This window comes from Oncorhynchus mykiss, unplaced genomic scaffold (genome assembly GCF_013265735.2).
Source record: "Oncorhynchus mykiss isolate Arlee unplaced genomic scaffold, USDA_OmykA_1.1 un_scaffold_121, whole genome shotgun sequence".
NCBI lineage: Eukaryota > Metazoa > Chordata > Actinopteri > Salmoniformes > Salmonidae > Oncorhynchus > Oncorhynchus mykiss.
In genome coordinates, this window is record NW_023493662.1 from 1165131 (window position 1) to 1189103 (window position 23973).

Here is a 23973-nt window from a genome sequence, read left to right on the forward strand (position 1 = left end):
ACTAGATGAAGTTGAGTGTTTTTTATTATTTCCCATCACCATAAATCATATTTAATCACTGAACAGTAGCAGACCTAACTTCATCTGTTCCTGACTCTGGATAGTGGATTAAAAAGACCATCAATCTCCAATGATATTAAAGTACTATTCTGAACATTACTGATATACTGAGTGGCAAGTCAAGATATCTGCTGGTTTTATTGTTTGGTCAACAGCACCACCTGCTGGACAGGTTTAATGTTGCTGGACTGAGCAGTATGGGAGGATGAAAGATGACACATTTAGGGCCGGTTTCCTGGACATCTACATTGAACATACTGTTTAGTCCAGGACTAGGATTCATCTGTGTCTGGGAAACCAGACCATATAGTTTAGTAGAAAGTAAGTGATACCAGCTTGTAGTGGGCTGACTAGTCCTGAATTGTCCTTTAGTTCCTGGACCATTTTCCATGCAGCTCCAGGTGACAGAGAACACATCAATTAGGACCGAGCCAACAAGCTGATCAATGATACTGAGGAGAATTACATAGAGACAGAGAACCAACTGAGAAAACATATCAATGGTTCTGAATGACAACCAATATACATCAACACCAGACATCATGATTCATGGAAATGTACAAGATTAAAACATTGTATTGAATTTTAATTAATAACAAATCAGTTTACAGTTTAACCAGCTCAGCTATAGACTACACCAGCATGACTAGTATCTATGTGGACCCTACTACAGTTTAACCAGCTCAGCTATAGACTACACCAGCATGACTAGTATCTATGTGGACCCTACTACAGTTTAACCAGCTCAGCTATAGACTACACCAGCATGACTAGTATCTATGTGGACCCTACTACAGTTTAACCAGCTCAGCTATAGACTACACCAGCATGACTAGTATCTATGTGGACCCTACTACAGTTTAACCAGCTCAGCTATAGACTACACCAGCATGACTAGTATCTATGTGGACCCTACTACAGTTTAACCAGCTCAGCTATAGACTACACCAGCATGACTAGTAACTATGTGGACCCTACTACAGTTTAACCAGCTCAGCAGTACCATTATAATCATAGAGCCAAAACCCAGGATAGAGGGGCTGAGTGAATGTGGTCTGGACTCTGTGGAGGAGGGTCATTGTGTCAGAGACCCTGTAGAAGGACAGAGTACCTGCCTTGTGATCCAGGTACACTCCTACTCTGGAGGACTGAGGGCCTGATACTTCAGTCTCAACATTATTGTGTCTGAAACAATAACCATCACTATCGTAATCTAAACTCCAGGACTTGTTATTGAGTCCAAATGCACCATCATTACCTCTCTCTGTTCTGCTGATGTCTTTATATGAGACTGCTGTATCAACACCACCACTCCTCTCCACCTCCCAGTAACAGCGTCCAGACAGACCCTCTCTACACAGAACCTGCCACCAGTTGGTGAATCTGTCTGGATGGTCAGGATATGGTTGGACTTGGTCTGTATTGGTCACCTTTCTGTTCCCTTCAGACAGAGAGAGGAGTGTGTGTGCTGTGTTTGGGTCCAGTGTGAGCTGACAGGAATCTGGGAGAAGAGCAGAGACCAATGAGGGGAGTCAGAACAATAAGTTAAGTCAGATACTGTATCTACCCTGTCTTTGATTAGAGCACAGCAGAGATCAAATCAGAGAAATATGAGGAGTCAGATAGATACCCAGTCTTTGATTAGATCTACTATTGCTATATATTTCTAGAGGGATTGTTAGGAGTGTCAGTAAAAAGAGACTGTTAGTTACTTCACAATAAAGAGACTCACATTGTAACAACTGTTCTCTGGTCTTGGGCTCTGGAGGCAGTACAACATCCGCTATATTCACTACAGACACACAAACACATTGACAGAGAGAGGGAATGTTATCATCAGACCATATTCCACATGTATATGACTAGTAGGGAACTTTCAATGGTCTAAAGTTGATGTTCTTATTGTTTTCAACACACCTGTAGTGGAGATCTTGGTCCATTCTCCTTTAAGGAAGTCTTCTAGTTTCTCTCTCAGTTCAGACACAGTCTTACTCACATCTCCAAAGTACTGAAGAGGACGGACAACGATGCTGGGTAAGTCTGAAGATACACTGATACTGGAGAGAGACTGATAACTCTGGAGAGAGAGAGAGAGAGAGAGACTGATAACTCTGGAGAGAGAGAGAGGGACGGACAGAGAGAGAGAAGGACGGACAGAGAGAAAGAGGGACGGACAGAGAGAGAGAGGGACGGACAGAGAGAGAGAGAGGGACGGACAGAGAGAGAGAGAGGGACGGACAGAGAGAGAGAGAGGGACGGAAAGAGAGAGAGAGACGGACAGAGAGAGAGAGGGACGGACAGAAAGAGAGAGAGAGAGGGACGGACAGAGAGAGAGATAGACGGACAGAGAGAGAGAGAGAGAGGGACGGACAGAGAGAGAGAGAGAGAGGGACGGACAGAGAGAGAGAGAGAGAGGGACGGACAAAGAAAGAGAGAGAGGGACGGACAGAAGGAGAGAGAGAGGGACGGACAGAGAGAGAGAGGGACGGACAGAGAGAGAGAGGGACGGACAGAGAGAGAGAGGGACGGACAGAGAGAGAGAGGGACGGACAGAGAGAGAGAGGGACGGACAGAGAGAGAGAGGGGCGGACAGAGAGAGACGGACAGAGAGAGAGGCGCGGACAGAAAGAGAGAGAAGGACGGACAGAGAGAGAGAAGGACGGACAGAGAGAGAGAAGGACGGACAGAGAGAGAGAGGGGCGGACAGAGAGAGAGAGGGGCGAACAGAGAGAGAGAGGGACGGACAGAGAGAGAGAGGGACGGACAGAGAGAGAGAGGGACGGACAGAGAGAGAGAGGGACGGACAGAGAGAGAGAGGGACGGACAGAGAGAGAGAGAGGGACGGACAGAGAGAGAGAGAGGGACGGACAGAGAGAGAGAGAGAGGGGCGGACAGAGAGAGAGAGGGACAGAAAGAGAGAGGGACGGACAGAAAGAGAGAGGGACGGACAGAGAGAGAGAGAGAGGGACAGACAGAGAGAGAGAGGGACGGATAGAGAGAGAGAGGGGCGGACAGAGAGAGAGGGGCGGACAGAGAGAGAGGGGCGGACAGAGAGAGAGGGGCGGACAGAGAGAGAGGGGCGGACAGAGAGAGACAGGGACGGATAGAGAGAGAGAGGGGCGGACAGAGAGAGAGAGGGGCGGACAGAGAGAGAGAGGGACGGACAGAGAGAGAGAGGGACGGACAGAGAGAGAGAGGGACGGACAGAGAGAGAGAGGGACGGACAGAGAGAGAGAGGGACGGACAGAGAGAGAGAGGGACGGACAGAGAGAGAGGGACGGATAGAGAGAGAGAGGGGCGGACAGAGAGAGAGAGGGACGGGTAGAGAGAGAGAGGAGTTCCAAATTGAGCAGCAGCTGCTGAAAAATGAGCTCCTGTATATATTGAGATTTAAATGGTTTTTTAGAGTGAAGTACATCGAAAAAATCAAAAGAAAACTGCAAGACTCAATAGAAGACAATACAAGCAACAAACCAAAAAGACAGGATTTTGAAAAAGTAACTATTTTTCATAAAATTATACAGTTATCTTAGCTAGCTGAATTGTTAGCTGAATTGTTTACATGTTGCTAAGCAGTTGCTAGGGACTCTCCTGGAAGAAGCTAGCTAGCTTACAAAGAATAACAAAAAAAATATCTAGTTAACAGAAGAAAGGAAGACAAAATAAGGACAAAATAAGGACAGAAGAAAAAGGAAAAGAAAAAAGGACAACAAAGTGAAACAGTCCTCTGAAGAAACAAGAGAGCATTATACAAGAAACAGAACTTCTATTGCAACATTGTAGCCAACATCACCAGCGTTGCTATGGAAATTGTTTACCCACCAGACATCCAAACAGAGAAAGCTAAGAAAAGTTTCAAAGGTTTGTTGATGGGACAGAACCATGAATGCCTGTTTGCAGATCTTACCAGTTACAAAACAAGAGCAAATTTAATTTTTAATACCAATCGAGGGAACATATGGAAAAAGGTTATTTGCAACCATTTCCCTTTCTCAAAAAAGAGGGGCATCAGCCAAGGATGTCAGATCAGCATTTTTGAAGAAGCTGACCAGAGCAACACATATCAAACAGTAAACTTATATAATAATGGAACTGTATTGATACAAGGCAATGATTCAAGCCTCCAGGCTTTTGAGAATAGGTTTGCTACCCTAAAAGAAGACGCTGACATCATCTCAGAAAATGAGGAAAAAGTCAAGGAGGGAGATGGAGAAAAGCAGACCCCAATGGTCTCTGTGACCCAGCAGGAAGCCCTCAACGTCCCTTTACCTACCTCACCTGCAGCAGACAGAGTCAAGGACATGACAATTTCAATAAGAACACCTGCTATGCAACGTTTCCACAACACCCTCTCTCTAGTCGAAGCAGAGGTCATAGAACTCAGAGAGAAGAAGCTTCAAGAGGAGGACACTGTCCAGAAACTCAAAGAAGAGATGAAACAGTTCAGGGAGGAGAGCAGAGCATCCATAGCTAAATTAGAAAGCAGAATGGACAAGCTGAGTCAGACAAATGATGACCTCAGAGACCATCTGAGCACAACTAGAAAGGAGCTCGAACAAAAAGAGAGGTACATTGACACCCTCAACCGGCAGAGAGTCATTGTGTCCTCTGCATCTAGAAAACATGTCCACCAGCTTGGTACAACACAAGCAGAACCTGAGACCAGCATGGCCTCCACTACACAGCCGGATGACACTGCACCAGCCTACCAGTCTGCTCCAGCCCAGGTCAACCTACCAGCCTCTCAGTCTGCTCCAGCCCAGGTCAACCTACCAGCTTCCCAGTCTGCTCCAGCCCAGGTCAGAATACCAGCCTCCCAGTCTGCTCCAGCCCAGGTTAACCTACCAGCCTCCCAGTCTGCTCCAGCCCAGGTCAACCTACCAGCCTCCCAGTCTGCTCCAGCCCAGGTCAGAATACCAGCCTCCCAGTCTGCTCCAGCCCAGGTTAACCTACCAGCCTCCCAGTCTGCTCCAGCCCAGGTCAGAATACCAGCCTCCCAGTCTGCTCCACCCAGACAATCACCCACAACTGCAATTCTAATTGATTCAAATGGGAAGTTCTTAGTCCAGGAAAGATTATTCCCTAGACACCAGGTGTATAAGTTCTGGTGTCCTACAACTGAGAGTGCAATGCAGCTACTCAGTCAGACCAGGATTGACACCCCTGACAACATCATCATCCACACTGGCACAAACGACCTTCATGCCAAAGGTGAAAATGTATCTGGGGCAGTGAGAAGAGTGGCAGAACGGGCACAGGCTATGTTCCCAACAACCAATATAGTTGTGTCCACCCTCCTACCAAGAAAAGACTTCCCAGAAAAGTTGATCGACAAAATAAATCAACAGATCACTGTGGACTGTGCCTCACTGCTCAACGTCAGAACGGCTCACCACCCCACTCTGACATGTCAACACTTATATGATAATATACATCTTGATCAGGACAGTATCAGAACCTTTGCCAAGGACCTAAAAGATGCAACACTTGGCAGGGACCCACACACCCATCACCCCAGCAACAAAGGTCCCCCGCCCCACCTTCTGAAACAACAGTACCTCCACCATCCCGAGGAGAAAAGAGCCAGACATGGCTTATTACAGCACAGCTCTACTAGACCAGGCCCAACACAGCACAGCTCTACTAGACCCGGCCCATCACAACACAGCTCTACTAGACCTGGCCCATCACAACAAAGCTCTACTAGACCTGGCCCATCACAACACAGCTCTACTAGACCTGGCCCATCACAACACAGCTCTACTAGACCTGGCCCATCACAACAAAGCTCTACTAGACCCGGCCCATCACAACACAGCTCTACTAGACCCGGCCCATCACAACACAGCTCTACTAGACCCGGCCCATCACAACACAGCTCTACTAGACCCGGCCCATCACAACACAGCTCTACTAGACCCGGCCCATCACAACACAGCTCTACTAGACCTGTCCCATCACAACACAGCTCTACTAGACCCAGCCCATCACAACACAGCTCTGACCACTACTCCAGGGTCGGTCAGAACACTGCCCTTCAGGGAAGTAGACCACATGATGCAGTCCACACCATGTATCAATTAGATCGTCAGCCTACATATGCTGAGGTAACCTCTGGCAGAAGACCCCTAGAACAATCAGAGATAGGAGAGGTGCGCCAACTACTGCAACTAATATGCAGACTACTGAGCTAGACAGTCCCTTTAATTCACACACGGGCACGCACGCGCACACACACACACACAAACACACAGGGTTGCAGATTGCACATAACATAAGTACAATGCAATCTTATTCCATTCTTATTCATTTGTTTACAAATATTCCTAAATGTATTGACACCGGTATTATAATAATTATTATATGTAATGGTGTGTGTGTGTGTGTGTGTGTGCGCGTGTGTGTGTATGTATGTATGTATGTGTGTATATGTGTATGTGCATGTATGTGTGTATATATATATATATATATATATATATATATATATATATATATATATTGTATGTGTATGTGTATATATATGTATATATATATGTATGTATGTATGTGTGTGTGTGTGTGTGTGTATGTGTGTGTGTGTATGTATGTATGTATGTATGTGTGTATATGTATATGTATGTATATATGTGTATGTATGTGTATGTGTATGTATATATATATGTATATATACATATTTTCTTTTTTTTGTTTTTTTCGATGTACTTTACTCAAACCAGTGAATATCACTTATTATAAATGAGATCATTAACTATCAGCTCTTGGAATATCCAGGGCCTATACTCTTCACATTTTGGTTATAAAACAACTAATCCAGAATTGATTAAAAACATCAAGGGACAGGACATCATAATCCTACTGGAAACATGGTGTCGTGGAGACATAGATACTCAGTGTCCCTCAGGCTATAGAGAAAGTTTACTACCATCAATCAAACATAAAAATGTTAAACGGGGCCGAGACTCAGGTGGAATCATCATTTGGCATAAGCAGGACTTAGCACTGAATGAAATGAAAAAAGGTACCACTCACATTTGGCTAAAACTTAACAAAGGTACAATCTATTGTGACAATGATGTATACATATGTGCAGCTTATGCTCCTCCTTCAGATTCATCATATTATGATGATCAGTTTTTTGACAATCTCCAGACAGAAATCATTACATTTCAGGCGCAGGGTAAAGTGCTTCTTTGTGGAGATTTCAATGCAAGAACAGGTTCTGAGCCTGACTACACTGATGCGGGAGGTAACCACCACATATTTGGACACCCCTCCTTGTACAGTAGCCCTATTATAAATAATAGAAACAGTCCTGACCAAATACTGAACAAAAATGGAAAAGAGTTAGTACATCTCTGTCGAGCCTTAGGCCTGTACATGCTTAATGGTAGAATCAGAGGGGACTCTTTAGGTCAGTTTACTTACTGCTCAGCTCTTGGGACAAGTGTAGTCGATTATGCCATCACTGACATTGACCCCTCCTCCATTAGTGCATTCACTGTCAGACCACAGACACCATTGTCAGATCACAGTCAGATCAACGTGTTTCTGAAGAAATTAACCGGCAATATTCATTCAAAAAAACAGCCCAATAAACTTTACAACATAAACCAATCGTTCAGATGGGCTCCAAACAGTGCAGAGGCATTCATTGAAACATTGAACTCAAATGAAATGATGAACTCTATACAGTTTTTCAATAACTCACAGTACCAAAACAATAAAGATGGTGTCAATTCAGCTACCCAAAACATCAACTGCATATTCCAAAAAGCAGCATCGAAAGCAAATTTGAGAAAACCAAAGCAATGCAACATCAGAAGCAAAAATCAAAATGTTTCTGACAAATGTTTTGATAATGAATGTAAAACAATTAGAAAACACCTAAGACAAATGTCAAACAAAAAACATAAGCAGCAAAACAACCCAGAGCTACGATATGAATACTTTGAAACTCTGAAACAGTATAAACAAACACTGAAATGCAAGAAATTGAATTATACCAACAAGACACTTGATGAAATTGAAAACGCAATTGACCAAAATCAGTTCTGGGACATGTGGAACAATTTAAGCACAACAAAGCCACAAGAATTAGCCATACAAGATGTAGGAATTTGGAAAACTTACTTTGATAATCTATACAAAAACATCCCACAAAAAGACTTAAACCAGAACCAATTAGAAATTAAAGAAAAATTGAACATCCTGGAATCAGTCATTAAAAACAACCAAAATCCATTAGATTACCCAATAACCCAACAAGAACTAAATGAAAAGCTAAAATCTATTAAATCAAAAAAGGCTTGTGGTGTAGACAACATCAGAAATGAAATGCTGAAAAACAGCACACCTGAGTTGCAAAATGCTGTGCTTAAATTGTTCAACATGGTTTTAACTTCTGGCTGCTTCCCTGATGTCTGGAACCAGGGGCTCATCTCCCCTATCCACAAAAGTGGAGACAAATCAGACCCCAATAATTACAGGGGAATTTGCGTCAACAGTAACTTGGGAAAGATTTTCTGTAGCATTTTGAATTCAAGAATTCAAACCTTTCTTCAAGAAAAAAATGTAATAAGTAAATGTCAAATTGGCTTTCTCCCTAACCATCGCACTACTGACCATATATACACCTTACACACACTAATTAATAAACACGTCCACCAAAAAAAAGAGGGCAAAATCTTTGCTTGCTTTATTGACTTTAAAAAAGCATTTGATTCGATTTGGCACGAAGGGCTATTCTACAAAATTCTACAAAGTGGGCTTGGTGGTAAGGTGTATGACTTAATAAAATGTATGTACACAGAAAATAAGTGTGCAATAAAAATCAAAAACCAAAGAACAGAATTTTTTTCACAATGTCGAGGTGTGAGACAAGGCTGCAATTTGAGTCCAAATCTTTTCAACATTTATATCAATGAATTAGCAGACATGTTGGACCAATCTCCAGCCCCAGGACTCACACTATTTGACACAGAGGTGAAATACCTGCTATATGCTGATGACTTGGTACTTCTATCACCAACCAAAGAAGGTCTTCAACAAAACATTAATATTCTGGAGCAATATTGCCATAATTGGGCCCTGGCAGTAAATTTCCAAAAAACTAAAATCATGATTTTCCAAAAAAAACCCAGATGTCAGAAACAAAAATGTAAATTCACCCTGAACAACACCTTAATTGAACACACAAAAAATTACACCTACCTTGGTCTGACCATATCTGCATCGGGAAACTTTAATATGGCAGTGAAGGCACTCAAAGAAAAAGCCTGCAGAGCAATGTATGCAATAAAAATGAAATTATTCAAAATCAACATCCCAATTAGAATTTGGACTAAAATATTTGACAGTGTAATCCTACCAATAGCACTTTATGGAAGTGAGGTTTGGGGGCCACTCAATAAACTGGATTTTAAAATGTGGGACAAACATCCAATTGAAACCCTACATGCAGAATTCTGTCGGAAAATTCTACAAGTCCAGAGAAATACACCAACTAATGCATGTAGGGCAGAATTGGGCCGTTTTCCAGTAATAATGAAAATACAGAAAAGATCATTAAAATTTTGGCTACATCTAAATTCAAGTCCAAATTCGAGTCTGCAATTTAAAGCACTTCAAGCCCAAGAGCTGAGCCCAGAAACGAGCCCTCTCAGTCAGCTGGTGTTGGACCTCACCAATCAAGCTGACACCAGCACTGCTTCAAAAGAAAGAATTCCAATAAACAAAATCATGAACCAATCAAAGGAATCATACTTACAATACTGGAAAAACGAAACAAAATCCCAAAGCCGACTAAATTGCTATCTGACCCTAAACAGAGAATATGAATTGGCTGATTATCTCTACTCTGTCAGAGATACGAAGCAGAGACAGATCCTTACCAAGTACAGGCTGAGTGACCACCGATTGGCAATAGAAACCGGCAGACATAAAAAGACATGGCTACCCAAAGAGGAGCGTGTATGTGGTCACTGCATGACAGGGGAGGTAGAGACAGAGATGCACTTTCTCCTTTACTGTGATAAATATTCCTCACAAAGAGATTCATTATTCACAGAAATGACTACATATATTCCACATTTTTACAAATTGAACCCAGAGGAAAAACTAAGAATACTCATGGGCGAAGGAGCAATGGCTCCTCTTGCAGCCAAATATGTATTTTCCTGCCATAGCCTGAGGGACACTGAATAATAACATCTGCATAGTAAACAGTAACTTACTTATTATTACTATTATTGTTATTACTATAATTATTAATGTTTACTGTAGACTGTTACCATTTTATTGTATTTATTTTTGTATTATTATTTACTACCATTTTATATTATTATTTGCTATCATTTACAATTTTGTTACAATGTATATTGTATACATTGTTGCTTTGGCAATATTGACACAATGTTTTTCATGCCAATAAAGCAGCTTGAATTTGAATTTGAATTTGAGAGAGAGGGACGGATAGAGAGAGAGAGGGACGGACAGAGAGAGAGGGACGGACAGAGAGAGAGGGACGGACAGAGAGAGAGGGACGGACAGAGAGAGAGGGACGGATAGAGAGAGAGAGGGACGGACAGAGAGAGAGGGGCGGACAGAGAGAGAGAGGGACAGAAAGAGAGAGGGGCGGACAGAGAGAGAGAGGGACGGACAGAGAGAGGGACGGATAGATAGATGGACGGACAGAGAGAGGGAGAGAGAGAAGGGGACGGACAGAGAGAGAGAGGGAGAGAGGGACAGAGAGAGAGGGAGGGACGGACAGAGAGAGAGAGAGGGACGGACAGAGAGAGAGAGAGCGAGAAGGGGATGGACAGAGAGAGAGAGGGAGAGAGGGACAGAGAGAGAGAGAGGGACGGACAGAGAGAGAGAGGGACGGACAGAGAGAGAGAGGGACAGAGAGAGAGAGGGGCGGACAGAGAGAGACGGACAGAGAGAGAGGCGCGGACAGAAAGAGAGAAGGACGGACAGAGAGAGAGAGGGACGGACAGAGAGAGAGAGAGGGACGGACAGAGAGAGAGAGAGGGACGGACAGAGAGAGAGAGAGGGACGGACAGAGAGAGAAGGACGGACAGAGAGAGAGAAGGACGGACAGAGAGAGAGAGGGACGGACAGAGAGAGAGAGGGGCGGACAGAGAGAGAGAGGGGCGAACAGAGAGAGAGAGGGACGGACAGAGAGAGAGAGGGACGGACAGAGAGAGAGAGGGACGGACAGAGAGAGAGAGAGGGACGGACAGAGAGAGAGAGAGGGACGGACAGAGAGAGAGAGAGGGACGGACAGAGAGAGAGAGAGGGACGGACAGAGAGAGAGAGAGGGACGGACAGAGAGAGAGAGGGACAGACAGAGAGAGAGAGGGGCGGACAGAGAGAGAGAGGGGCGGACAGAGAGAGAGAGGGACAGAAAGAGAGAGGGACGGACAGAGAGAGAGGGGCAGACAGAAAGAGAGAGGGACGGACAGAGAGAGAGAGAGAGAGGGACGGATAGAGAGAGAGAGGGGCGGACAGAGAGAGAGGGGCGGACAGAGAGAGAGGGGCGGACAGAGAGAGAGGGGCGGACAGAGAGAGACAGGGACGGATAGAGAGAGAGAGGGGCGGACAGAGAGAGAGAGGGACGGATAGAGAGAGAGAGGGACGGACAGAGAGAGAGAGGGACGGACAGAGAGAGAGAGGGACGGACAGAGAGAGAGAGGGACGGACAGAGAGAGAGAGGGACGGACAGAGAGAGAGGGACGGATAGAGAGAGAGAGGGGCGGACAGAGAGAGAGAGGGACGGACAGAGAGAGAGAGGGACGGACAGAGAGAGAGAGGGACGGACAGAGAGAGAGGGACGGATAGAGAGAGAGAGGGACGGACAGAGAGAGAGAGAGGGGGACGGACAGAGAGAGAGGGACGGATAGAGAGAGAGAGGGACGGATAGAGAGAGAGAGGGACGGACAGAGAGAGAGGGACGGATAGAGAGAGACGGACAGAGAGAGAGGGACGGAGAGAGAGAGAGGGACGGACAGAGAGAGAGGGGCGGACAGAGAGAGAGAGGGGACGGACAGAGAGAGGGAGAGGGACGGACAGAGAGAGAGAGAGGGACGGACAGAGAGAGAGAGAAGGGCGGACAGAGAGATAGAGAGGGGCGGACAGAGAGAGAGAGGGGCGGACAGAGAGAGAGAGGGGCGGACAGAGAGAGAGGGACGGACAGAGAGAGAGAGGGAAGGACAGAGAGAGAGGGGGAAGGACAGAGAGAGAGGGGGAAGGACAGAGAGAGAGGGGCAGACAGAGAGAGAGAGAGAGGGACAGACAGAGAGAGAGAGGGACGGATAGAGAGAGAGAGGGGCGGACAGAGAGAGAGGGGCGGACAGAGAGAGAGGGGCGGACAGAGAGAGAGGGGCGGACAGAGAGAGACAGGGACGGATAGAGAGAGAGAGGGGCGGACAGAGAGAGAGGGGCGGACAGAGAGAGAGAGAGGGATGGATAGAGAGAGAGGGACGGACAGAGAGAGAGAGGGACGGACAGAGAGAGAGGGGGCGGACAGAGAGAGAGGGGGCGGACAGAGAGAGAGGGACGGATAGAGAGAGAGAGGGGCGGACAGAGAGAGAGAGGGACGGACAGAGAGAGAGAGGGACGGACAGAGAGAGAGAGGGACGGACAGAGAGAGAGGGGGCGGACAGAGAGAGAGGGGGCGGACAGAGAGAGAGGGACGGATAGAGAGAGAGAGGGGCGGACAGAGAGAGAGAGGGACGGACAGAGAGAGAGAGGGACGGACAGAGAGAGAGAGGGACGGACAGAGAGAGAGAGGGACGGATAGAGAGAGAGAGGGACGGACAGAGAGAGAGAGAGGGGGACGGACAGAGAGAGAGGGACGGATAGAGAGAGAGAGGGACGGACAGAGAGAGAGAGGGACGGACAGAGAGAGAGGGACGGATAGAGAGAGAGGGACGGACAGAGAGAGAGAGGGACGGACAGAGAGAGAGGGACGGATAGAGAGAGAGAGGGACGGACAGAGAGAGAGGGGCGGACAGAGAGAGAGAGGGACAGAAAGAGAGAGGGGCGGACAGAGAGAGAGAGGGACGGACAGAGAGAGGGACGGATAGATAGAGGGACGGACAGAGAGAGGGAGAGAGAGAAGGGGACGGACAGAGAGAGAGAGGGAGAGAGGGACAGAGAGAGAGGGAGGGACGGACAGAGAGAGAGAGAGGGACGGACAGAGAGAGAGAGAGCGAGAAGGGGATGGACAGAGAGAGAGAGGGAGAGAGGGACAGAGAGAGAGAGAGGGACGGACAGAGAGAGAGAGGGACGGACAGAGAGAGAGAGGGACAGACAGAGAGAGGGACGGATAGATAGAGGGACGGACAGAGAGAGGGAGAGAGAGAAGGACAGAGAGAGAGAGGGGCGGACAGAGAGAGACGGACAGAGAGAGAGGCGCGGACAGAGAGAGAGAAGGACGGACAGAGAGAGAGAGGGACGGACAGAGAGAGAGAGGGGCGGACAGAGAGAGAGAGGGGCGAACAGAGAGAGAGAGGGACGGACAGAGAGAGAGAGGGACGGACAGAGAGAGAGAGGGACGGACAGAGAGAGAGAGGGACGGACAGAGAGAGAGAGGGACGGACAGAGAGAGAGAGAGGGACGGACAGAGAGAGAGAGAGGGACGGACAGAGAGAGAGAGAGGGACGGACAGAGAGAGAGAGGGACAGACAGAGAGAGAGAGGGGCGGACAGAGAGAGAGAGGGGCGGACAGAGAGAGAGAGGGACAGAAAGAGAGAGGGACGGACAGAGAGAGAGGGGCAGACAGAAAGAGAGAGGGACGGACAGAGAGAGAGAGAGAGAGGGACGGATAGAGAGAGAGAGGGGCGGACAGAGAGAGAGGGGCGGACAGAGAGAGAGGGGCGGACAGAGAGAGACAGGGACGGATAGAGAGAGAGAGGGGCGGACAGAGAGAGAGAGGGACGGATAGAGAGAGAGAGGGACGGACAGAGAGAGAGAGGGACGGACAGAGAGAGAGAGGGACGGACAGAGAGAGAGAGGGACGGACAGAGAGAGAGAGGGACGGACAGAGAGAGAGGGACGGATAGAGAGAGAGAGGGGCGGACAGAGAGAGAGAGGGACGGGTAGAGAGAGAGAGGGACGGACAGAGAGAGAGAGGGACGGACAGAGAGAGAGGGACGGATAGAGAGAGAGAGGGACGGACAGAGAGAGAGAGAGGGGGACGGACAGAGAGAGAGGGACGGATAGAGAGAGAGAGGGACGGATAGAGAGAGAGAGGGACGGACAGAGAGAGAGGGACGGATAGAGAGAGACGGACAGAGAGAGAGGGACGGAGAGAGAGAGAGGGACGGACAGAGAGAGAGGGGCGGACAGAGAGAGAGAGGGGACGGACAGAGAGAGGGAGAGGGACGGACAGAGAGAGAGAGAGGGACGGACAGAGAGAGAGAGAAGGGCGGACAGAGAGATAGAGAGGGGCGGACAGAGAGAGAGAGGGGCGGACAGAGAGAGAGAGGGGCGGACAGAGAGAGAGAGGGGCGGACAGAGAGAGAGGGACGGACAGAGAGAGAGAGGGAAGGACAGAGAGAGAGAGGGGACGGACAGAGAGAGGGAGAGGGACGGACAGAGAGAGAGAGAGGGACGGACAGAGAGAGAGAGAAGGGCGGACAGAGAGATAGAGAGGGGCGGACAGAGAGAGAGAGGGGCGGACAGAGAGAGAGAGGGGCGGACAGAGAGAGAGGGACGGACAGAGAGAGAGAGGGAAGGACAGAGAGAGAGGGGCAGACAGAGAGAGAGAGAGAGGGACAGACAGAGAGAGAGAGGGACGGATAGAGAGAGAGAGGGGCGGACAGAGAGAGAGGGGCGGACAGAGAGAGAGGGGCGGACAGAGAGAGAGGGGCGGACAGAGAGAGACAGGGACGGATAGAGAGAGAGAGGGGCGGACAGAGAGAGAGGGGCGGACAGAGAGAGAGAGAGGGATGGATAGAGAGAGAGGGACGGACAGAGAGAGAGAGGGACGGACAGAGAGAGAGGGGGCGGACAGAGAGAGAGGGGGCGGACAGAGAGAGAGGGACGGATAGAGAGAGAGAGGGGCGGACAGAGAGAGAGAGGGACGGACAGAGAGAGAGAGGGACGGACAGAGAGAGAGAGGGACGGACAGAGAGAGAGAGGGACGGACAGAGAGAGAGAGGGACGGGCAGAGAGAGAGGGGGCGGACAGAGAGAGAGGGGGCGGACAGAGAGAGAGGGACGGATAGAGAGAGAGAGGGGCGGACAGAGAGAGAGAGGGACGGACAGAGAGAGAGAGGGACGGACAGAGAGAGAGAGGGACGGACAGAGAGAGAGGGACGGATAGAGAGAGAGAGGGACGGACAGAGAGAGAGAGAGGGGGACGGACAGAGAGAGAGGGACGGATAGAGAGAGAGAGGGACGGACAGAGAGAGAGAGGGACGGACAGAGAGAGAGAGAGAGGGACAGACAGAGAGAGAGAGGGACGGATAGAGAGAGAGAGGGGCGGACAGAGAGAGAGGGGCGGACAGAGAGAGAGGGGCGGACAGAGAGAGACAGGGACGGATAGAGAGAGAGAGGGGCGGACAGAGAGAGAGAGGGACGGATAGAGAGAGAGAGGGACGGATAGAGAGAGAGAGGGACGGACAGAGAGAGAGAGGGACGGACAGAGAGAGAGAGGGACGGACAGAGAGAGAGAGGGACGGACAGAGAGAGAGAGGGACGGACAGAGAGAGAGGGACGGATAGAGAGAGGGGCGGACAGAGAGAGAGAGGGACGGGTAGAGAGAGAGAGGGACGGACAGAGAGAGAGAGGGACGGACAGAGAGAGGGACGGATAGAGAGAGAGAGGGACGGACAGAGAGAGAGAGAGGGGGACGGACAGAGAGAGAGGGACGGATAGAGAGAGAGAGGGACGGATAGAGAGAGAGAGGGACGGACAGAGAGAGAGGGACGGATAGAGAGAGACGGACAGAGAGAGAGGGACGGAGAGAGAGAGAGGGACGGACAGAGAGAGAGAGGGGCGGACAGAGAGAGAGAGGGGACGGACAGAGAGAGGGAGAGGGACGGACAGAGAGAGAGAGAGGGGCGGACAGAGAGAGAGAGGGGCGGACAGAGAGAGAGAGGGGCGGACAGAGAGAGAGGGACGGACAGAGAGAGAGAGGGAAGGACAGAGAGAGAGGGGCAGACAGAAAGAGAGAGGGACGGACAGAGAGAGAGAGAGATGTTCCGGAGTTCCAAATTGAGCAGCTGCTGAAAAATGAGCTCCTGTATATATTGAGATTTAAATGGTTTTTTAGAGTGAAGTACATCGAAAAAATCAAAAGAAAACTGCAAGACTCAATAGAAGACAATACAAGCAACAAACCAAAAAGACAGGATTTTGAAAAAGTAACTATTTTTCATAAAATTATACAGTTATCTTAGCTAGCTGAATTGTTAGCTGAATTGTTTACATGTTGCTAAGCAGTTGCTAGGGACTCTCCTGGAAGAAGCTAGCTAGCTTACAAAGAATAACAAAAAAAATATCTAGTTAACAGAAGAAAGGAAGACAAAATAAGGACAAAATAAGGACAGAAGAAAAAGGAAAAGAAAAAAGGACAACAAAGTGAAACAGTCCTCTGAAGAAACAAGAGAGCATTATACAAGAAACAGCACTTCTATTGCAACATTGTAGCCAACATCACCAGCGTTGCTATGGAAATTGTTTACCCACCAGACATCCAAACAGAGAAAGCTAAGAAAAGTTTCAAAGGTTTGTTGATGGGACAGAACCATGAATGCCTGTTTGCAGATCTTACCAGTTACAAAACAAGAGCAAATTTAATTTTTAATACCAATCGAGGGAACATATGGAAAAAGGTTATTTGCAACCATTTCCCTTTCTCAAAAAAGAGGGGCATCAGCCAAGGATGTCAGATCAGCATTTTTGAGGAAGCTGACCAGAGCAACACATATCAAACAGTAAACTTATATAATAATGGAACTGTATTGATACAAGGCAATGATTCAAGCCTCCAGGCTTTTGAGAATAGGTTTGCTACCCTAAAAGAAGACGCTGACATCATCTCAGAAAATGAGGAAAAAGTCAAGGAGGGAGATGGAGAAAAGCAGACCCCAATGGTCTCTGTGACCCAGCAGGAAGCCCTCAACGTCCCTTTACCTACCTCACCTGCAGCAGACAGAGTCAAGGACATGACAATTTCAATAAGAACACCTGCTATGCAACGTTTCCACAACACCCTCTCTCTAGTCGAAGCAGAGGTAATAGAACTCAGAGAGAACAAGCTTCAAGAGGAGGACACTGTCCAGAAACTCAAAGAAGAGATGAAACAGTTCAGGGAGGAGAGCAGAACATCCATAGCTAAATTAGAAAGCAGAATGGACAAGCTGAGTCAGACAAATGATGACCTCAGAGACCATCTGAGCACAACAAGAAAGGAGCTCGAACAAAAAGAGAGGTACATTGACACCCTCAACCGGCAGAGAGTCATTGTGTCCTCTGCATCTAGAGAACATGTCCACCAGCTTGGTACAACACAAGCAGAACCTGAGACCAGCATGGCCTCCACTAAACAGCCGGATGACACTGCACCAGCCTACCAGTCTGCTCCAGCCCAGGTCAACCTACCAGCCTCTCAGTCCGCTCCAGCCCAGGTCAACCTACCAGCCTCCCAGTCTGCTCCAGCCCAGGTCAGAATACCAGCCTCCCAGTCTGCTCCAGCCCAGGTTAACCTACCAGCCTCCCAGTCTGCTCCAGCCCAGGTCAACCTACCAGCCTCCCAGTCTGCTCCAGCCCAGGTCAGAATACCAGCCTCCCAGTCTGCTCCAGCCCAGGTTAACCTACCAGCCTCCCAGTCTGCTCCAGCCCAGGTCAGAATACCAGCCTCCCAGTCTGCTCCACCCAGACAATCACCCACAACTGCAATTCTAATTGATTCAAATGGGAAGTTCTTAGTCCAGGAAAGATTATTCCCTAGACACCAGGTGTATAAGTTCTGGTGTCCTACAACTGAGAGTGCAATGCAGCTACTCAGTCAGACCAGGATTGACACCCCTGACAACATCATCATCCACACTGGCACAAACGACCTTCATGCCAAAGGTGAAAATGTATCTGGGGCAGTGAGAAGAGTGGCAGAACGGGCACAGGCTATGTTCCCAACAACCAATATAGTTGTGTCCACCCTCCTACCAAGAAAAGACTTCCCAGAAAAGTTGATCGACAAAATAAATCAACAGATCACTGTGGACTGTGCCTCACTGCTCAACGTCAGAACGGCTCACCACCCCACTCTGACATGTCAACACTTATATGATAATATACATCTTGAGCAGGACAGTATCAGAACCTTTGCCAAGGACCTAAAAGATGCAACACTTGGCAGGGACCCACACACCCATCACCCCAGCAACAAAGGTCCCCCGCCCCACCTTCTGAAACAACAGTACCTCCACCATCCCGAGGAGAAAAGAGCCAGACATGGCTTATTACAGCACAGCTCTACTAGACCAGGCCCAACACAGCACAGCTCTACTAGACCTGGCCCATCACAACACAGCTCTACTAGACCCGGCCCTTCACAACACAGCTCTACTAGACCCGGCCCATCCCAACACAGCTCTACTAGACCTGGCCCATCACAACACAGCTCTACTAGACCTGGCCCATCACAACAAAGCTCTACTAGACCCGGCCCATCACAACACAGCTCTACTAGACCTGTCCCATCACAACACAGCTCTACTAGACCTGGCCCATCACAACACAGCTCTACTAGACCCGGCCCTTCACAACACAGCTCTACTAGACCCGGCCCATCCCAACACAGCTCTACTAGACCTGGCCCATCACAACACAGCTCTACTAGACCCGGCCCATCACAACACAGCTCTACTAGACCCGGCCCATCACAACACAGCTCTACTAGACCCGGCCCATCACAACACAGCTCTACTAGACCTGTCCCATCACAACACAGCTCTACTAGACCCAGCCCATCACAACACAGCTCTGACCACTACTCCAGGGTCGGTCAGAACACTGCCCTTCAGGGAAGTAGACCACATGATGCAGTCCACACCATGTATCAATTAGATCGTCAGCCTACATATGCTGAGGTAACCTCTGGCAGAAGACCCCTAGAACAATCAGAGATAGGAGAGGTGCGCCAACTACTGCAACTAATATGCAGACTACTGAGCTAGACAGTCCCTTTAATTCACGCACGGGCACGCGCACACACACACACACAAACACACAGGGTTGCAGATTGCACATAACATAAGTACAATGCAATCTTATTCCATTCTTATTCATTTGTTTACAAATATTCCTAAATGTATTGACACCGGTATTATAATAATTATTATATGTAATGGTGTGTGTGTGTGTGTGTGTGTGCGCGTGTGTGTGTATGTATGTATGTATGTGTGTATATGTGTATGTGCATGTATGTGTGTATATATATATATATATATATATGTATGTGCATGTATGTGTGTATATATATATATATATATATATATATATGTATATATGTATGTGTATGTGTATATATATGTATATATATATGTATGTATGTATGTGTGTGTGTGTGTATGTATGTGTGTGTGTGTGTGTGTATGTATGTATGTATGTATGTGTGTATATGTATGTGTATGTATATATGTATGTGTATGTATATATATATGTATATATATATGTATGTGTATGTATATATGTGTGTATATATGTATGTATATATATGTATATGTGTATGTGTGTATGTGTATATATATGTATATATACATATTTTATTTTTTTTGTTTTTTTCGATGTACTTTACTCAAACCAGTGAATATCACTTATTATAAATGAGATCATTAACTATCAGCTCTTGGAATATCCAGGGCCTATACTCTTCACATTTTGGTTATAAAACAACTAATCCAGAATTGATTAAAAACATCAAGGGACAGGACATCATAATCCTACTGGAAACATGGTGTCGTGGAGACATAGATACTCAGTGTCCCTCAGGCTATAGAGAAAGTTTACTACCATCAATCAAACATAAAAATGTTAAACGGGGCCGAGACTCAGGTGGAATCATCATTTGGCATAAGCAGGACTTAGCACTGAATGAAATGAAAAAAGGTACCACTCACATTTGGCTAAAACTTAACAAAGGTACAATCTATTGTGACAATGATGTATACATATGTGCAGCTTATGCTCCTCCTTCAGATTCATCATATTATGATGATCAGTTTTTTGACAATCTCCAGACAGAAATCATTACATTTCAGGCGCAGGGTAAAGTGCTTCTTTGTGGAGATTTCAATGCAAGAACAGGTTCTGAGCCTGACTACACTGATGCGGGAGGTAACCACCACATATTTGGACACCCCTCCTTGTACAGTAGCCCTATTATAAATAATAGAAACAGTCCTGACCAAATACTGAACAAAAATGGAAAAGAGTTATTACATCTCTGTCGAGCCTTAGGCCTGTACATGCTTAATGGTAGAATCAGAGGGGACTCTTTAGGTCAGTTTACTTACTGCTCAGCTCTTGGGACAAGTGTAGTCGATTATGCCATCACTGACATTGACCCCTCCTCCATTAGTGCATTCACTGTCAGACCACAGACACCATTGTCAGATCACAGTCAGATCAACGTGTTTCTGAAGAAATTAACCGGCAATATTCATTCAAAAAAACAGCCCAATAAACTTTACAACATAAACCAATCGTTCAGATGGGCTCCAAACAGTGCAGAGGCATTCATTGAAACATTGAACTCAAATGAAATGATGAACTCTATACAGTTTTTCAATAACTCACAGTACCAAAACAATAAAGATGGTGTCAATTCAGCTACCCAAAACATCAACTGCATATTCCAAAAAGCAGCATCGAAAGCAAATTTGAGAAAACCAAAGCAATGCAACATCAGAAGCAAAAATCAAAATGTTTCTGACAAATGGTTTGATAATGAATGTAAAACAATTAGAAAACACCTAAGACAAATGTCAAACAAAAAACATAAGCAGCAAAACAACCCAGAGCTACGATATGAATACTTTGAAACTCTGAAACAGTATAAACAAACACTGAAATGCAAGAAATGGAATTATACCAACAAGACACTTGATGAAATTGAAAACGCAATTGACCAAAATCAGTTCTGGGACATGTGGAACAATTTAAGCACAACAAAGCCACAAGAATTAGCCATACAAGATGTAGGAATTTGGAAAACTTACTTTGATAATCTATACAAAAACATCCCACAAAAAGACTTAAACCAGAACCAATTAGAAATTAAAGAAAAATTGAACATCCTGGAATCAGTCATTAAAAACAACCAAAATCCATTAGATTACCCAATAACCCAACAAGAACTAAATGAAAAGCTAAAATCTATTAAATCAAAAAAGGCTTGTGGTGTAGACAACATCAGAAATGAAATGCTGAAAAACAGCACACCTGAGTTGCAAAATGCTGTGCTTAAATTGTTCAACATGGTTTTAACTTCTGGCTGCTTCCCTGATGTCTGGAACCAGGGACTCATCTCCCCTATCCACAAAAGTGGAGACAAATCAGACCCCAATAATTACAGGGGAATTTGCGTCAACAGTAACTTGGGAAAGATTTTCTGTAGCATTTTGAATTCAAGAATTCAAACCTTTCTTCAAGAAAAAAATGTAATAAGTAAATGTCAAATTGGCTTTCTCCCTAACCATCGCACTACTGACCATATATACACCTTACACACACTAATTAATAAACACGTCCACCAAAAAAAAGAGGGCAAAATCTTTGCTTGCTTTATTGACTTTAAAAAAGCATTTGATTCGATTTGGCACGAAGGGCTATTCTACAAAATTCTACAAAGTGGGCTTGGTGGTAAGGTGTATGACTTAATAAAATGTATGTACACAGAAAATAAGTGTGCAATAAAAATCAAAAACCAAAGAACAGAATTTTTTTCACAATGTCGAGGTGTGAGACAAGGCTGCAATTTGAGTCCAAATCTTTTCAACATTTATATCAATGAATTAGCAGACATGTTGGACCAATCTCCAGCCCCAGGACTCACACTATTTGACACAGAGGTGAAATACCTGCTATATGCTGATGACTTGGTACTTCTATCACCAACCAAAGAAGGTCTTCAACAAAACATTAATATTCTGGAGCAATATTGCCATAATTGGGCCCTGGCAGTAAATTTCCAAAAAACTAAAATCATGATTTTCCAAAAAAAACCCAGATGTCAGAAACAAAAATGTAAATTCACCCTGAACAACACCTTAATTGAACACACAAAAAATTACACCTACCTTGGTCTGACCATATCTGCATCGGGAAACTTTAATATGGCAGTGAAGGCACTCAAAGAAAAAGCCCGCAGAGCAATGTATGCAATAAAAATGAAATTATTCAAAATCAACATCCCAATTAGAATTTGGACTAAAATATTTGACAGTGTAATCCTACCAATAGCACTTTATGGAAGTGAGGTTTGGGGGCCACTCAATAAACTGGATTTTAAAATGTGGGACAAACATCCAATTGAAGCCCTACATGCAGAATTCTGTCGGAAAATTCTACAAGTCCAGAGAAATACACCAACTAATGCATGTAGGGCAGAATTGGGCCGTTTTCCAGTAATAATGAAAATACAGAAAAGATCATTAAAATTTTGGCTACATCTAAATTCAAGTCCAAATTCGAGTCTGCAATTTAAAGCACTTCAAGCCCAAGAGCTGAGCCCAGAAACGAGCCCTCTCAGTCAGCTGGTGTTGGACCTCACCAATCAAGCTGACACCAGCACTGCTTCAAAAGAAAGAATTCCAATAAACAAAATCATGAACCAATCAAAGGAATCATACTTACAATACTGGAAAAACGAAACAAAATCCCAAAGCCGACTAAATTGCTATCTGACCCTAAACAGAGAATATGAATTGGCTGATTATCTCTACTCTGTCAGAGATACGAAGCAGAGACAGATCCTTACCAAGTACAGGCTGAGTGACCACCGATTGGCAATAGAAACCGGCAGACATAAAAAGACATGGCTACCCAAAGAAGAGCGTGTATGTGGTCACTGCATGACAGGGGAGGTAGAGACAGAGATGCACTTTCTCCTTTACTGTGATAAATATTCCTCACAAAGAGATTCATTATTCACAGAAATGACTACATATATTCCACATTTTTACAAATTGAACCCAGAGGAAAAACTAAGAATACTCATGGGCGAAGGAGCAATGGCTCCTCTTGCAGCCAAATATGTATTTTCCTGCCATAGCCTGAGGGACACTGAATAATAACATCTGCATAGTAAACAGTAACTTACTTATTATTACTATTATTGTTATTACTATAATTATTAATGTTTACTGTAGACTGTTACCATTTTATTGTATTTAATTTTGTATTATTATTTACTACCATTTTATATTATTATTTGCTATCATTTATAATTTTGTTACAATGTATATTGTATACATTGTTGCTTTGGCAATATTGACACAATGTTTTTCATGCCAATAAAGCAGCTTGAATTTGAATTTGAATTTGAGAGAGAAAGAGAGAGAGAGAGAGAGAGAGAGAGAGAGAGAGAGAGAGACAGAGAGAGAGACAGAGAGAGAGAGACAGAGAGAGAGAGAGAGAGACAGAGAGAGACAGAGACAGAGAGAGAGAGAGAGAAAGACAGTAGGTTCAGGTTCTCTGCACCTCTTGGTCCTGCTCTACTCTCCTCCCTCCTGGACAGACAGGTACAGAACACCTCTTGGTCCTGCTCTACTCTCCTCCCTCCTGGACAGACAGGTACAGAACACCTCTTGGTCCTGCTCTACTCTCCTCCCTCCTGGACAGACAGGTACAGAACACCTCTTGGTCCTGCTCTACTCTCCTCCCTCCTGGACAGACAGGTACA

At 46.1% G+C, this 23973-nt stretch overlaps 2 protein-coding genes across 2 annotated transcripts in view; both read right to left on the minus strand.

Moving 5' to 3' along the window:
* The window catches only part of LOC110515486 (E3 ubiquitin/ISG15 ligase TRIM25-like), a 174395-nt gene extending 172990 nt beyond the window's left edge, over positions 1-1405 (minus strand). Inside the window, exon 1 of the mRNA XM_036972236.1 lies at positions 1319-1405. The gene's annotated coding sequence lies outside the window, so the exon portion shown is untranslated. The remainder of the gene's footprint in view (positions 1-1318) is intronic.
* The window catches only part of LOC118947078 (tripartite motif-containing protein 16-like), a 26442-nt gene continuing 2469 nt past the window's right edge, over positions 1-23973 (minus strand). Inside the window, exons 2-3 of the mRNA XM_036972152.1 lie at positions 1793-1836; positions 1-1561 (exon numbers count right to left, since the gene is read on the minus strand). Coding sequence (XP_036828047.1) covers positions 1038-1561; positions 1793-1836 — 568 coding nt within the window. The 3' untranslated portion in view covers positions 1-1037. The remainder of the gene's footprint in view (positions 1562-1792; positions 1837-23973) is intronic.